General features: G+C 43.2%; 1 protein-coding gene across 1 annotated transcript; it reads left to right on the forward strand.

The window, feature by feature from the left end:
* Positions 1-2314: 2314 nt before the first annotated feature.
* Positions 2315-14642, forward strand: fbxl19 (F-box and leucine rich repeat protein 19; the record flags this gene model as incomplete). Its single annotated transcript, XM_079281031.1, is given in 11 exon segments — positions 2315-2488; positions 5829-5972; positions 6191-6277; positions 7998-8183; positions 8334-8366; positions 8490-9277; positions 9279-9683; positions 10411-10574; positions 10722-10883; positions 11244-11465; positions 11531-14642. Coding segments are annotated over 11 exon segments (2634 nt in total). The 3' UTR covers positions 11800-14642.
* Between the last annotated feature and the right edge of the window lie 1098 nt (positions 14643-15740).

Raw genomic sequence — 15740 nt, forward strand, 5'->3', positions numbered from 1 at the left:
ACTGATACAATACCATGATACTACTGATACAATACCATGATACTACTGATACAATACCATGATACTACTGATACAATACCATGATACTACTGATACAATACCATGATGCTACTGATACAATACCATGATACTACTGATACAATACCATGATACTACTGATACAATACCATGATACTACTGATACAATACCATGATACTACTGATACAATACCATGATACTACTGATACAATACCATGATACTACTGATACAATACCATGATACTACTGATACAATACCATGATACTGATACAATACCATGATACTACTGATACAATACCATGATACTACTGATACAATACCATGATACTACTGATACAATACCATGATACTGATACAATACCATGATACTACTGATACAATACCATGATGCTACTGATACAATACCATGATACTACTGATACAATACCATGATACTACTGATACAATACCATGATACTACTGATACAATACCATGATACTACTGATACAATACCATGATACTGATACAATACCATGATACTGATACAATACCATGATACTACTGATACAATACCATGATGCTACTGATACAATACCATGATACTGATACAATACCATGATACTACTGATACAATACCATGATGCTACTGATACAATACCATGATACTGCTGATACAATACCATGATACTGCTGATACAATACCATGATACTACTGATACAATACCATGATACTACTGATACAATACCATGATACTACTGATACAATACCATGATACTGATACAATACCATGATACTGATACAATACCATGATACTACTGATACAATACCATGATGCTACTGATACAATACCATGATACTGATACAATACCATGATACTGCTGATACAATACCATGATGCTACTGATACAATACCATGATACTGCTGATACAATACCATGATACTGCTGATACAATACCATGATACTACTGATACAATACCATGATACTACTGATACAATACCATGATACTACTGATACAATACCATGATACTACTGATACAATACCATGATACTACTGATACAATACCATGATACTACTGATACAACACCATGATACTACTGATACAATACCATGGTGCTACTGATACAATACCATGATGCTACTGATACAATACCATGGTGCTACTGATACAATACCATGATACTACTGATACAATACCATGATACTACTGATACACCATGATACTGATACAATACCATGGTACTGCTGATATAATACCATGATATTGCTGATATAATACCATGGTACTGCTGATATAATACCATGGTACTGCTGATATAATACCATGGTACTGCTGATATAATACCATGGTACTGCTGATATAATACCATGATATTGCTGATATAATACCATGGTACTGCTGATATAATACCATGGTACTGCTGATATAATACCATGGTACTGCTGATATAATACCATGATATTGCTGATATAATACCATGGTACTGCTGATATAATACCATGGTACTGCTGATATAATACCATGGTACTGCTGATATAATACCATGGTACTGCTGATATAATACCATGATATTGCTGATATAATACCATGGTACTGCTGATATAATACCATGGTACTGCTGATATAATACCATGATATTGCTGATATAATACCATGGTACTGCTGATATAATACCATGGTACTGCTGATATAATACCATGGTACTGCTGATATAATACCATGGTACTGCTGATATAATACCATGGTACTGCTGATATAATACCATGATACTGATATAATACCATGATACTGATATAATACCATGATGCTGATATAATACCATGATACTGATATAATACCATGATGCTGATATAATACCATGATACTGATATAATACCATGGTACTGCTGATATAATACCATGATACTGATATAATACCATGGTACTGCTGATATAATACCATGGTACTGATATAATACCATGGTACTGCTGATATAATACCATGGTACTGCTGATATAATACCATGATACTGATATAATACCATGGTACTGCTGATATAATACCATGGTACTGCTGATATAATACCATGGTACTGCTGATATAATACCATGATACTGATATAATACCATGGTACTGCTGATACTACTGTAACAATAGTATCATGGTGAGAGGAGCCAGATCTCATTCAGGCTCCATCTTTACTTTTGATACTCTCGCTATTAAAGAGCAGACTTCATGATGTGTTTCAGAAGTAGAAATGGAGGATGAGACCCAGCTTCACATTAACACTTGTGTATGTGTGTGTTTTATCTCCAGCTGACTTGTTCGGGGATGTCGGGCAGTAAGGCGCTGGGTGGGGGGGCGAGGCGCAGGAGGACTCGGTGCCGACGCTGTCAGGCCTGCATGAGGACGGAGTGTGGAGAGTGTCACTTCTGTAAGGACATGAAGAAGTTCGGAGGACCAGGACGCATGAAGCAGTCCTGTCTCCTGAGACAGTGCACGGCGGTGAGAGAGACACACACACACACATGTATACATCAGTGGTGGGCCTTCAAGGCCTAAACACAATCACAAAGTTATGTCTGTTTTATAATTTAATAATTGTTCTTAAATACACTACATGTATTGTAAAGGACCTCTGAGAATGTGTAGTGTATTTAAATAGATTGTTCCTTTTTTACATCTTTTATTTTGGACGTTTTGTCACTGCAGTCGGTGCATTTCCTGTTGCTCTTTTATTTTGAAGGTATAAACCGAAAGTATGTAAGAAGCCGTGAGAAAAGTCGCTAAAAGGAACGGAAAAAGTGATTTAACAAGGAAGATGGATACGGTTTTATTATTTGAGCACCTGGCCGATATAGGCACAAGTTCTTACGGTGTGTTCAAGGTGTGACTCATGAAAGACTTATGGACCATCAGTTCAAGACTACAGACTATTATTCAGCCGGGATGCTACATGGATTATTCAATTCAATTTGTTTTTGTACAGCCCAAAATCACAAATTACAAATTAGCCTCAGAGGGCTTTACAACATGTACACGTTTGACATCCTCTTGTCCCGGGACCCTCACATCAGAACAGGAAAAACTCCCCAAAAACCCCTTTAACGGGGAGGAAAGAGGAAGAAACCTGTGGGAGAGCAATAGAGGAGGGATCCCTCTCCCAGGATGGACAGAAGTGCAATGATGTCATGTGTAGAACAGGATAGTGAATTACAACACATTCAATGTAATTACAGCACATTCAATGTATGACACAACCACGACAGGAGGCAACACCTGGTCCAGGTAAACCCGGATACACAGGAACCTGTGAGGCGAGAAAGCACAGACTCTGGTGAAGAAGCAGGTCAATAATGTGCATTAATGGTATCGGCAGTATGAAACAGTAATGTGAGTAATAATAAAGTGATATTAGCAGTTGGAGTCAGCAGGGCCATGGTAGGAGGAAGGACCAGGGTCCAGATGAAACCATGCTCCATGGAAACCTGTGAGGAGAGACAAGGACTCCGGGGAAGAGACAGAATCAGTACTGTGCATGAATGGTATCGGTAATATGATTAATAATGTTAATAATCAGTGGCGGCTGGTGGAACATGTTCTAGGGCCGTCCTATCAATTTCAGCAAACATCCCAGTATGATTTAATGCAAAAAAAATAAAGGATCAAACACGCATTATTACATGGCAGTTAAATATTTAACATTTATTCCAACACGAAAACAATCAGTAAATAACACTTATATAACATGTTTATTTATTAATATATTATAATATATGTATATTTTCCCCATTATCTTATGTTCTCATTGCAGAGCTGCTGTCTTCCTCAGTTGCTCTGCTTCCAGTGCAGCTTGTTTTAAGTAGAGCTTTCATCCAATCAGATCTCACCTCTGTGTCTCTAGGTAGAACAGAGCACTTTAAGTGAATGGGGACGATGTTGTTGATTGTCATAGTGTTCAACCAATCAGATCTATAGTTTGACATGTTGGGCGTATTCTTTGACGTGTCAGAGCTGCTAGCTGGCCTACAATGACGTCAGCATTAACACGCAGCTCAGTTTCCAGGTGCAGCTCTTCAGTGAGGTGCAGGTGTGCTGTGATTGGTCAGTGGGCGAGCATGTGACCATCGTGAAACGACACTTAAAGTAGCCATCAGAGCTTAGTCGGAGTAGTAAGAGTTCAAATTGAAAGATATGGAAGAAATGATATTCATTGCGTGTTGCTGGGTGTAGATTCTCATTTTTTTACCGAGCTTTGTTTTGTTAACACTCAATGGCTGAAGGAGGAGAAACGGATGAGTGAGTTGGGATTTAACCGGATTAAACTCTTAGTCGACAAAGAAAGGAGGATGGAGTTTGTCTTTAAGTCAACTGTGTTTGGTTTTACATCTAATATCTGAATGGCCCTCCAGTGTGCAGCAAAATGAGTGTTGCTGCTGTTGTTTTCCCGTTAAGCTAGTTAGCGTAGCCTCCCAGAACACTTGTGGAGCCTCAGCTGTTTTTTGTTGTATTTTTTTGTTCGGGGTTCAGAGGTCACAGCCCCTTGTCTCCTACGTGAGCGCAGAAAACATTATATTTCCCACAATTTAAGCTTCTGCATTTTCCAAATGCACTAGTATTATTCAAATGTGTTGTTGAGTTCGTAAGCCTCGTACCGAACGGTTTAATATGAATACTTGATGTTACAGCCCTAGAAACGAAAAATAACCGTAGCTGTGGCGCCATCATGAGGTCATAATGAGGTTTCAGTGAAGGTCCAGGTATAAAATGCACGGCCCGCCACTGATGGATGGATGGATGGATGTCAACTATGAACAATTATTAAGTCAACGATGCCTTGATTACATATACATCAGTCATTGTGTGGAATTATTGAGAACAAATATTTTTGTAGCACCTCAAATATTGTGATATTACCCATTTTTGTCCTGAACTTATGAATGAGTCATTGTGTGGAACATTTTTATAGCACCTTAAAAATTAAAATAATGTGCCATTTGAAGGTACAAATTCAGTTCAGAGGTTTTACTTAGTAGAATATCTTAATTGACTGTCAGTCAGGTATTATTAATTTCCTGCAACCCTCAAATCAAAGAATAAAGACACTTCACGCACAATTTATGTGTATTTTCCCTTTAACTCACGAGATGCAGCATGTTTTATACTTAATGTGAATATAATTCATACTTTGTTGGCATCTTATTCTGAAAACCGGATGTTGGGCTGAAGAAACCGGATGTTGTCTCACGTTAATCTTTCCGCTAACTTTCAAAGTCCTTCGCTCCCGATCTGTGCGTTTGAATGCGTTTATGGTGGATGTCAGCGTAGAGCTGCACTAACATGTGAGAGTCTGTGAGTGGACCGCAGTGATGTCCAGTAGTCTCCGTTCCTCCACCGCTGCCAGTGAGCAACGCACTTTCAAAATAAAACTGCGTTAACGTGCCCAGCACTAAAATATATATGTATATATATGTGTGTGTATATATGTGTATGTATATGTGTGTATATACATATATATATATATATATACATATGTATATATATACATATATATATATACATATATATATATATATGTATATATATATATATATATGTATATATATCTATATATACGTATATCTATGTGTATATGTATATATATATATATCTATGTGTATATATATATATATATATATATATGTATATGTATATATATATATACATGTATATATATATATATATATATATATATATGTATATGTATATATATATATATATATCTATGTGTATGTGTATATGTATATATATACACAAACACAGACAGGTACCTGTCTGACCCACCTGTCTGTCTCTCCCTCTCCAGCCGGTGCTGCCTCACACAGCGGTGTGTTTTTCGTGTGGTGAGGCGGGTAAAGAGGACACGGTGGACTCTGAGGAGGAGAAGTTCAGCCTCTCTCTGATGGAGTGCACCATCTGCAACGAGATCATCCACCCGAGCTGTCTGAAGGTGAGTGACGTCATCGACACCTGATCAATATTGTCTCTGAGTTTAGAGGTTTGTATGAGGAGCCATCGTAAGACTGCCAAAATAAGAGCCCGGTTATAATGCGTTAAAGTTCTCCAACCTCACAGTTAGAGAGACAATAATCCTGAAGAGATCTTTAAGGCATATTATTGTTATTGTTGTTATTACTACTTTGTTGAAGACTGTTTGTGTCTCCTCAGATGGGCAAAGCTGAAGGAATCATCAACGATGAGATCCCAAACTGTTGGGAGTGTCCAAAGTGCCACAAGGAGGGCAAAACCAGTAAGGTAAGAAGAGTCCAGACCAGTTCCTGTGAGACAGAGTTTGGATGCCTCTGATAGGCTGTCCTGTCTGCGTTCATGACTGTACGACGGGATGAACCAACAACAAACTTTATTCCATCAGAAGGAAGCTGACGTTGCTTTGTAAACCGTCTGAACTCGTGTTTCTTCAGGTTTGTCTGTAAGCCGACAAGCAAACAGCTGTTACAATGTTTGGATCAGTCAGTGCTATGCTAAGCCAATGTAGCTACTCCATTAACAGTCAAAATAAGCAGCGTCGTCATTGTTTGTACAGATACATCGTAGCGCTCGGGTTACGATGGAGGGTTACTTCAAATGAATAATAATTAAAGAGCATTAAATCATAAGATGCAATATTTCAACAGAAAGTTGTAATTTAACAAGAAAAAGTTAAATGATTGTAAATTTACAACTTTATCAAACAACTTGTTTGTGAGTTAACACATTTCTTTTGTGTCTGGTGGTCTACTGGTTTGGGCCAACAGTCACTGTTCAGATTACAGACTGACGAGTGTGTTGCAGCTTTTATATCAAATAAAGTTGCCATAGCTGTAGAGAAGCTGGGGAACGGGTCTGTACTGGTCCGCTATGGTCTGTACCGGTCCGTACTGGTCCGCTATGGTCTGTACCGGTCCGTTATGGTCTGTACCGGTCTGTACCGGTCCGTTATGGTCTGTACCAGTCTGTACCGGTCCGTTATGGTCTGTACCGGTCCGTTATGGTCTGTACCGGTCTGTACCGGTCCGTTATGGTCTGTACCGGTCTGTACCGGTCCGTTATGGTCTGTACCGGTCTGTACCGGTCCGTTATGGTCTGTACCGGTCTGTACCGGTCCGTTATGGTCTGTACCGGTCTGTACCGGTCCGTTATGGTCTGTACCGGTCTGTACCGGTCCGTTATGGTCTGTACCAGTCTGTACCGGTCCGTTATGGTCTGTACCGGTCCGTTATGGTCTGTACCGGTCTGTACCGGTCCGTTATGGTCTGTAACGGTCCATTATGGTCTGTAACGGTCTGTACCGGTCCGTTATGGTCTGTACCGGTCCGTTATGGTCTGTACCGGTCCGTTATGGTCTGTACCAGTCTGTACCGGTCCGTTATGGTCTGTACCGGTCCGTTATGGTCTGTACCGGTCCGTTATGGTCTGTACCGGTCCGTTATGGTCTGTCCCAGTCTGTACCGGTCCGTTATGGTCTGTACCAGTCTGTACCGGTCCGTTATGGTCTGTACCGGTCCGTTATGGTCTGTACCAGTCTGTACCGGTCCGTTATGGTCTGTACCGGTCCGTTATGGTCTGTACCAGTCTGTACCGGTCCGTTATGGTCTGTACCGGTCCGCTATGGTCTGTACCGGTCTGTACCGGTCCGTTATGGTCTGTACCGGTCCGTTATGGTCTGTACCGGTCCGTTATGGTCTGTACCAGTCTGTACCGGTCCGTTATGGTCTGTACCGGTCCGTTATGGTCTGTACCGGTCCGCTATGGTCTGTACCGGTCTGTACCGGTCCGCTATGGTCTGTACCGGTCCGTTATGGTCTGTACCGGTCCGTTATGGTCTGTACCGGTCCGTTATGGTCTGTACCGGTCCGCTATGGTCTGTACCGGTCTGTACCGGTCCGTTATGGTCTGTACCGGTCCGTTATGGTCTGTACCGGTCCGTTATGGTCTGTACCGGTCTGCTTTAACGCTGCCTCATGTGTGTGTCCAGGACCAGGCGGACGGTCTCGGGAAGAGGAAGCTGGATAACGGGGAGGTGGGTCGATGGAAGCTCACTGATGACCCTCCCCCGAAAAAGAAAGCCCCCCCCTCCCTGGAGGAGGGGGGGAGGACGGAGGGGGGACACAAGAGGAAGAAGGAGAAGGAGCTTCCTCAGGACAGTGGACCCAAGAAGAAGGTGAGTGTTCACCAATCACAGAGCAGATCATGATGACGTCATCGTTATTTAACGAGATGACTCACTGAGTCTGTCTCTTAAAGGATTTATGAAGCACAATGATGTCATAACGTTTCATCTCCTGCTCTGTCTCCTCTTCCTGTCTCTCAGATGAAGGGCGCCCATGGAAAACGCCTCAAAAAGGCATGAAGAAGTTATTATTATTGTTGTTATGATCATCATTGTTATTCATGATATTGTTGGTATATTAGTATTATTACAATGAAGAGAAGACTTAATGATTTTCTTGTTTCGTTCTCTCATCAGAAACCCAAACAGGAGGCGGTGGAGTCCAACGGTCCCACCTCAGTTGGAGCAGGAGGACTACAGGGCTCCTCCTCCTCCTCATCTTCTTCTCAGCCTGGAGGAGGAGGGACGTCCAGTGCAGACCAGCGCTCCCACCACAGGGAGAAACTGGAGCGCTTCAAGAGGATGTGTCTTCTGGAGCGACGGCCAGAGTCGTCGTCCTCCTCCTCCTCCAGCTCAGAGTCAGACTCAGACTCAGACGACTCCCTCAGGGGGGGGGAGGCGGGAGGAGGCTCCTCCCCTTCCTCCTCCTCCCCTGCCCCGCCTCCTCCCGTCGTCTACGGCAGCGGTGGCGGGGGGCGGACGGAGCGAGAGAGGAGTCGATGTGAGAGGGAGAGGGAGAGACGTCTGGCTGAGCTGGGCTTCAGCGCCAGCGAAGACTCAGAGGGGAGGGGGGGGGAGGAGGAGCCACGGGAGGGAGAGCAGGGGGGGGAGGAGAAGGCTCGACTGAGAGGGGGAGGAGCTACAGGAGGAGAGGCGGGGCTACCTCCACGAGGACGTAAAGGAGGCCTACTGGATGGAGAGGAGGACACGCCCACCTCTGACAGGACCAGGAAGAACTCACCCCTCTCCTCCAATCAGATGCCTCCGTCCTCGCAGCACGACGGCTTCACGGGGAAGCAGCGCAGCAACGGGACGGAGGCTCGAAACGGGAGGACACGAGGAGGGGCGGGAGGGGGAAGGGAGGGGGGGGAGAAGGAGAACGCCAGCGGAGTTCTGACCAATCACAGACACAGTGGGGGGGGGGGGGGGGGGTGGAGCCAAAGGCGGCGGGAGCCGTGGCAACAAGATCCGCAGCAACAGTAAGAACCAGACGTCCAGAAACACCTCCTCCTCTAACGGGGGAGGAGGGGGGGGGGGCAGCCTGATGATGTCATCAATGGCGGCATCCCCCTGCTCCCAGGCGTCCCGCCTCGCCCCGCGCTCTCAGATGATGAAGCGCAGCCCCCCCGCCGTCCCCTCGCCCCCCCGACCCGTTCAGATGGAGAGGCACCTGGTGCGACCCCCCCCCACCTGCCCCGAGCCCAGCTGCCTGCCGCTGGACTCTGGCTCCTCCCACATCATGACACGTGACGTCTGGCTCAGAGTCTTCACTCACCTGAGCCAGAGAGAGCTGTGTGTCTGCATGAGGGTGTGTCGCACCTGGAGCCGCTGGTGAGTGACCTCACACAGACCTCAGTGACCTCTCAGTGACCTCACACTGACCTCACACAGACCTCAGTGACCTCACACTGACCTCAGTGACCTCACAGTGACCTCACACAGACCTCAGTGACCTCACACAGACCTCAGTGACCTCACAGTGACCTCACACAGACCTCAGTGACCTCACACAGACCTCAGTGACCTCACACTGACCTCACACAGACCTCAGTGACCTCACACAGACCTCAGTGACCTCACACAGACCTCAGTGACCTCACACTGACCTCAGTGACCTCACACTGACCTCACACAGACCTCAGTGACCTCACACAGACCTCAGTGACCTCACACTGACCTCACACTGACCTCAGTGACCTCACACTGACCTCACACTGACCTCAGTGACCTCACACTGACCTCACAGTGACCTCACAGTGACCTCACAGTGACCTCACACAGACCTCACAGTGACCTCACACAGACCTCAGTGACCTCACAGTGACCTCACACAGACCTCAGTGACCTCACAGTGACCTCACAGTGACCTCACACAGACCTCAGTGACCTCACACAGACCTCAGTGACCTCACAGTGACCTCACAGTGACCTCACACAGACCTCAGTGACCTCACACAGACCTCATACTGAGACCTCATGGTGACCTCCCACAGACCTCATGGTGACCTCACATCTTCCACAGACCACATGTCAGTGTCTCGTCTGGTTTCTTCTTCAGGTGTTGTGATAAACGGTTGTGGACTCAGATCGATCTGAGCCGGCAGCGCTCCATCACCCCCCCCATGCTGAGTGGTATCATCCGCCGGCAGCCCGTCTCCCTGAACCTGGGTTACACCAACATCTCCAAGAAACAGCTCATGTGGCTCATCAACCGCTTACCAGGTGACTCCATGTCTGTCTGTCTGTCCTCCTCCATGTCTCTCCTCTCTGTACTTCCTGTTTACATTTTGTTTCCACAACACAAACCTGTTACCTCCCAAAATCCTGCAAAGTCTCACCCGTCTCACACCTGTCCTGTGTCCTGCTCAGGTCTGCTGGAGCTGAATGTCTCTGGGTGTCCGTGGCTGGCGGTCTCCGCTCTGTGTCAGGCCGTCTGTCCCTGTCTGAAGCTGCTGGACCTCAGCAGAGTGGAGGACCTCAAAGACTCTCACCTGAGGGAGCTGCTGGCACCCCCACCTGACACCAGGACAGGTGAGAGACACACACACACACCTGACACCAGGACAGGTGAGAGACACACACACACACCTGACACCAGGACAGGTGAGAGACACACACACACACCTGACACCAGGACAGGTGAGAGACACACACACACACCTGACACCAGGACAGGTGAGAGACACACACACACACACCTGACACCAGGACAGGTGAGAGACACACACACACACACACCTGACACCAGGACAGGTGAGAGACACACACACACACACACCTGACACCAGGACAGGTGAGAGACACACACACCTGACACCAGGACAGGTGAGAGACACACACACACACACATCAGTCGGGTTCATAAACTCCCTTCTTTGATTGGTCGTCCAGCTCACGGTGAGACCAGAGTGGGGCGTTTCCAGAACGTGACTGAGCTGCGATTGGCCGGTTTGGACCTGACGGACGCGTCGTCCCGCCTGTTGTCTCGTTACGTTCCTCACCTGAGCCGGTTGGACCTGAGCCACTGTGGGAACATCAGCGACCAGACGGTGCACACCCTCACCTCCTCTATCTCCCCCCTCAGAGACAGTTTCACCCACCTCAGCCTGGCAGGTATGTGCCTGTCTGTCCTCCCTGTCTCTCTCTCCTCCCTGTCTCACCTCCTGTCTGTCTTCCAGGCTGTGGTAAGGTGACGGATCAGTGTGTGTCGTTGCTCCGTCGCTGCTCCTCCCTCCAGACGGTGGATCTTCGTTGCTGCTCCCTCCTGTCCTCAGAGACGGGTCAGCTGCTCTCCTTCCCTCCTCACATCGCCTCCTCCTCTTCCTCCTCCTCGTCCTCCTCTTCCTCTGCCACCACCGCGGCTGCTGCTTCGTCGTCGTCCTCTTCCTCGTCGTCCTCGTCATCCTCCTCCTGTCCTCCTGAAGACAGAACACTGCTGAACAGCTAAAGTCCTCCTCATGACACGTGACACTCCAGTCATTGGTCCAGACGGTCCACAAGCCCCGCCTCTCACCTCGTTACACTACAGACAGGTGAGGAGCAGGAGGAGGAGGCACCTGTGCAACATTTCTCCTGACAGGAGGAGGAGGAAGATATTCTGGGACAGTTGTTGGTAATTGTAAAATATAGAAACCCTGAGCATGTACATATTTGTTCTCTGTACAATTTTGGGTGTGTGTATATAAGTGTAGTTTACTGTAAATGACCCTAACCTTTCAAACATCACCCACCTTCCCTCCTTCCCTTCTATCCTTCCATCCTTCCCCCTTACGACCAATCATCATGCCAGTCATCCACCTGGTCGTCACACACAGGAACTTTACAGTAAGGACGGTCTGACATTTGTGCTAAGCTAGGCTAACAATTTCCCCCTGCTACCAGTGTTTATGCTAAGCTAGGCTAACCATTACCATCTGATTCCGGTCTGTGCTAAGCTAGGCTAACCGTTTACCTCTGCGACCAGTGTTTATGCTAAGCTAGGCTAACCGTTACCCTCTGATTCCGGTCTCTGTGCTAAGCTAGGCTAACAGTTTCCCCCTGCTTCCAGTCTTTATGCTAAGCTAGCAATAACCCCCCCTCTCCCTGTAAAATGTCAGACTTTTACTTTAAAAGACAGTGTGTGTGTGATCGTGATCCCTCCCTGTTGTCCTCTTCATCTTCATCATGTGATCAGGTTCTGTTGGGAAGTTATTGATCGTGTTTTCTCAGGAGTTTGTTCTTAATTTATTTTTGTGCCTCCAGTTTAAAACTCACATTCCTTCTCTTCTCATATCTCTGATTGATCTCCGTTCGTCTTCCTCATGATGATGTGGGCTATGGAAGCCCATTGGTGCCACAAAACAAATAGGAATGAAAGAAAACAAATAAGTCATCCTGATAAATTGATCCCACAGTCTGGATTTATATCGTAATCTCACTTTCTTTAATATCTAAGACTTTCTAAAGTCAACGTTTAATATCTTTGTTTTTTGGGCTAAATGGGCTTCTGTAGTTTTTCTCAGAGGCCTCAAATGTAAAAAAGAAAATATTTGTGTCTTTATGTGGGAACTGGCTGTCGATCGGGCGGTGGCACTGAGGGGGCGTGTCCACGCCTATGCGGAGCGTGATTATTCTCTATTATATTTCATAATGTTGTATTTTCAAATCAAACAGCCAAACACATCATGGAGAGCTCAGTAGATTTGTACTGGGTAGCATGTTGGTTAGCATGTTAGCTTCATATTAGCGGGCTGTTCTGTCATAGTTGTTACCTCTGCTGCACTTTACTCGGCCCCAAAAAAACATGAACGACAAACATGCGAAACAATCTAAATAACTCCTGTTGTCACTGGCTAGCTAACATTAGCCAGCAAGCTAACTAAGATTTAGCTCTAGTGCTAATCCCAAACTATTGACCATTAATTTCAATGAGCTAACGTTTTGGTTAGTTTAGATAACAAGCTAATACTGACTTGTTCTATGTTAGCTACATGGTTGGTAGCATGTTCGTATCAAGTTGTGTGTTAGCTAGCTAATGTTATTGTTTAACTCTGCAATAAAAAGTAAAAATATATAATTTAATTAATGTCTGGAAAATGAGCAAGAAAGCTGGTATTGTTGCTCGCTAGCTAATATTAGCTAGTTAAGATGTAGTTCGAATTACTTTCTTTTAATTAGCTAATTTATCAGCTTGTTAATATGCTGGTGAAACAAGCTAACACAACCTAGTTAACCAATGTTAGCATGATATCACCTGGGATAAGTTATGCTGGCATTAGCTTGTTTGGTACTACTATTTCGCCAACTCTTTATATAGAAACTGCTTATTCCAGTGGTTTTAAATGTGAAGGAGCTAACTAAATACAGAGCTATGAGGTAATTAGCTCATCAGTATGCGTAGCTAACTAGCTAATACTGTCTTGCTAGCATGTTAGCTCACTGAACATTTTATGGATGAAAATCTGGTTTTCTGTGTTTTAAATCATTCAAAGTGAGCATTTGTTGTTCATAAACTATAAAATAATATTTAGACACAATGATTATTTTTATTAAAGGTGCAGTGGAGGTAAAACATGAAATACAAAGTATTATTTTAATATAAAATTGCCATAAAGACCGTGTTGTGCCATAAACACACCAGAAGGTTCAGAGGTCAGCCTTTATATATTTTGTCTTCATTGTGATTCATTTTGTTTGTTTTTATTGTAACTTTGGGATCAACAATTCATATCAAACTTCACCTAGCAACAAGCAAGGAGTTCAAATCTGATTGGACCACAAATCCACCCCCTGACAGCTCTCATCCAATCAGAGGCCCCGACCAGTCTGGACCTCCTCTCTGCTCTTCACCATGTTCTAAAGATGCACTGGACCATTGTCATCCTCACCTTTTTGCCAAATGTAGTTTTTGTTGTGAAAAGAGAAGTTTTATTGTTTTTGGTTCTTTTTTTCATACTTTGTCATAAACTTCTGTTGTGTTGATGAAAAATGAGGAAGAACAAAAAGAAACTCGAGGCAGCTACGAAGAGAGAGAAACTACTGTACAATGACAAGTAATAAAGAAGCAATGGGTTCCTTTTTACTTCCACCTGTCTGTCCATCAGGTACAAGTACACACATCTACTGATACTTTGTACTTATACTACGATCAGAGGAATAATGATCAGCTCATAAATGGTTTGTTACACCCGAAAGAGTAAAAGTACTAATGCCACAGCATACTGAGTGAAAGTATCATATATTTATATTATAATAAATAAATATATTTATTTATTATAATATATAAATGTATATTTGTATTTCTTTGTTGTAGCAGGTAAAACACATGTAACGCTGATTTCTATATCTGATAATAAACTTGATTTCTGTTTACATTTATAATAAATACAATAAAATACTAATTTAATTAATACTAACATTTGTCTTAATATTTACTTTAACAGTCTTAAAACACAAATACAGTTTATTTAACCTCAATAACAGAAACAAACTACTTGATACAAAAATAAATGTAGTATATTAAATACTATATATATATATATATATATATATACATATGTATATATATGTATATATATATATATATATATGTATATATATATGTATACATATGTATATATATGTATATATATATATATATATATATATATATACATATATATATATATATATATACGTATATATATGTATATATATATATATATATTTATATATATGTATATATATATATATATATATATGTATTGGCCATTTGTCGACTAAATCAAAATTAAACAAACTAATCAAACGCCACTGATGCACCGTGGTCGGTATTCTTACGCAGCCAGAAGAGAATGGATTGTCCATGCAGATTCCGATTTTCGTATTTATTGAATAAAGCAAACAAAACAAACTAAAAGTACAAAGAAAACTCCTGTCGTGCTGTCTCTCCTGTGCTGTGCTGTGCTGAGCTGTGCTGGTAAAAACCATACGCCCACCCCGGTGCATGCTGGTCCTATCCTTCTACTCATATATATAGCAACAGGTGCCCACAGTAATTACCCAAAAAATAATATAAATAAACAAATTACTATCAAAGAGAAAAAATAATCTTAATATATCAAACATCTACAGTAATTAAACAATAATACTTATAAATGAAATAGCAAAATACAATATCAAATAAATAGCTCCAACAATATATATATACTAATAATATATTAAATACTTTTCTCTGAAACGTAGTAGAGTACAAGTATACTAAAGTACTTTCTCCTCTGCTGAATAACTGCTCATCAACATTTTGTATTAAAGTTTTAAAACAAAATAGTTCCATTAATGAAAGAATCAGGAAATCAAAGTTAAATATTTTTAGAATTTTCTGAATTAAAAACTTTCCTTTCACTGAAAAACGGAAATCTGGATTCTGTC

This window comes from Melanostigma gelatinosum (genome assembly GCF_949748355.1).
Source record: "Melanostigma gelatinosum genome assembly, chromosome: 13".
NCBI classification, from domain to species: Eukaryota; Metazoa; Chordata; class Actinopteri; order Perciformes; family Zoarcidae; genus Melanostigma; species Melanostigma gelatinosum.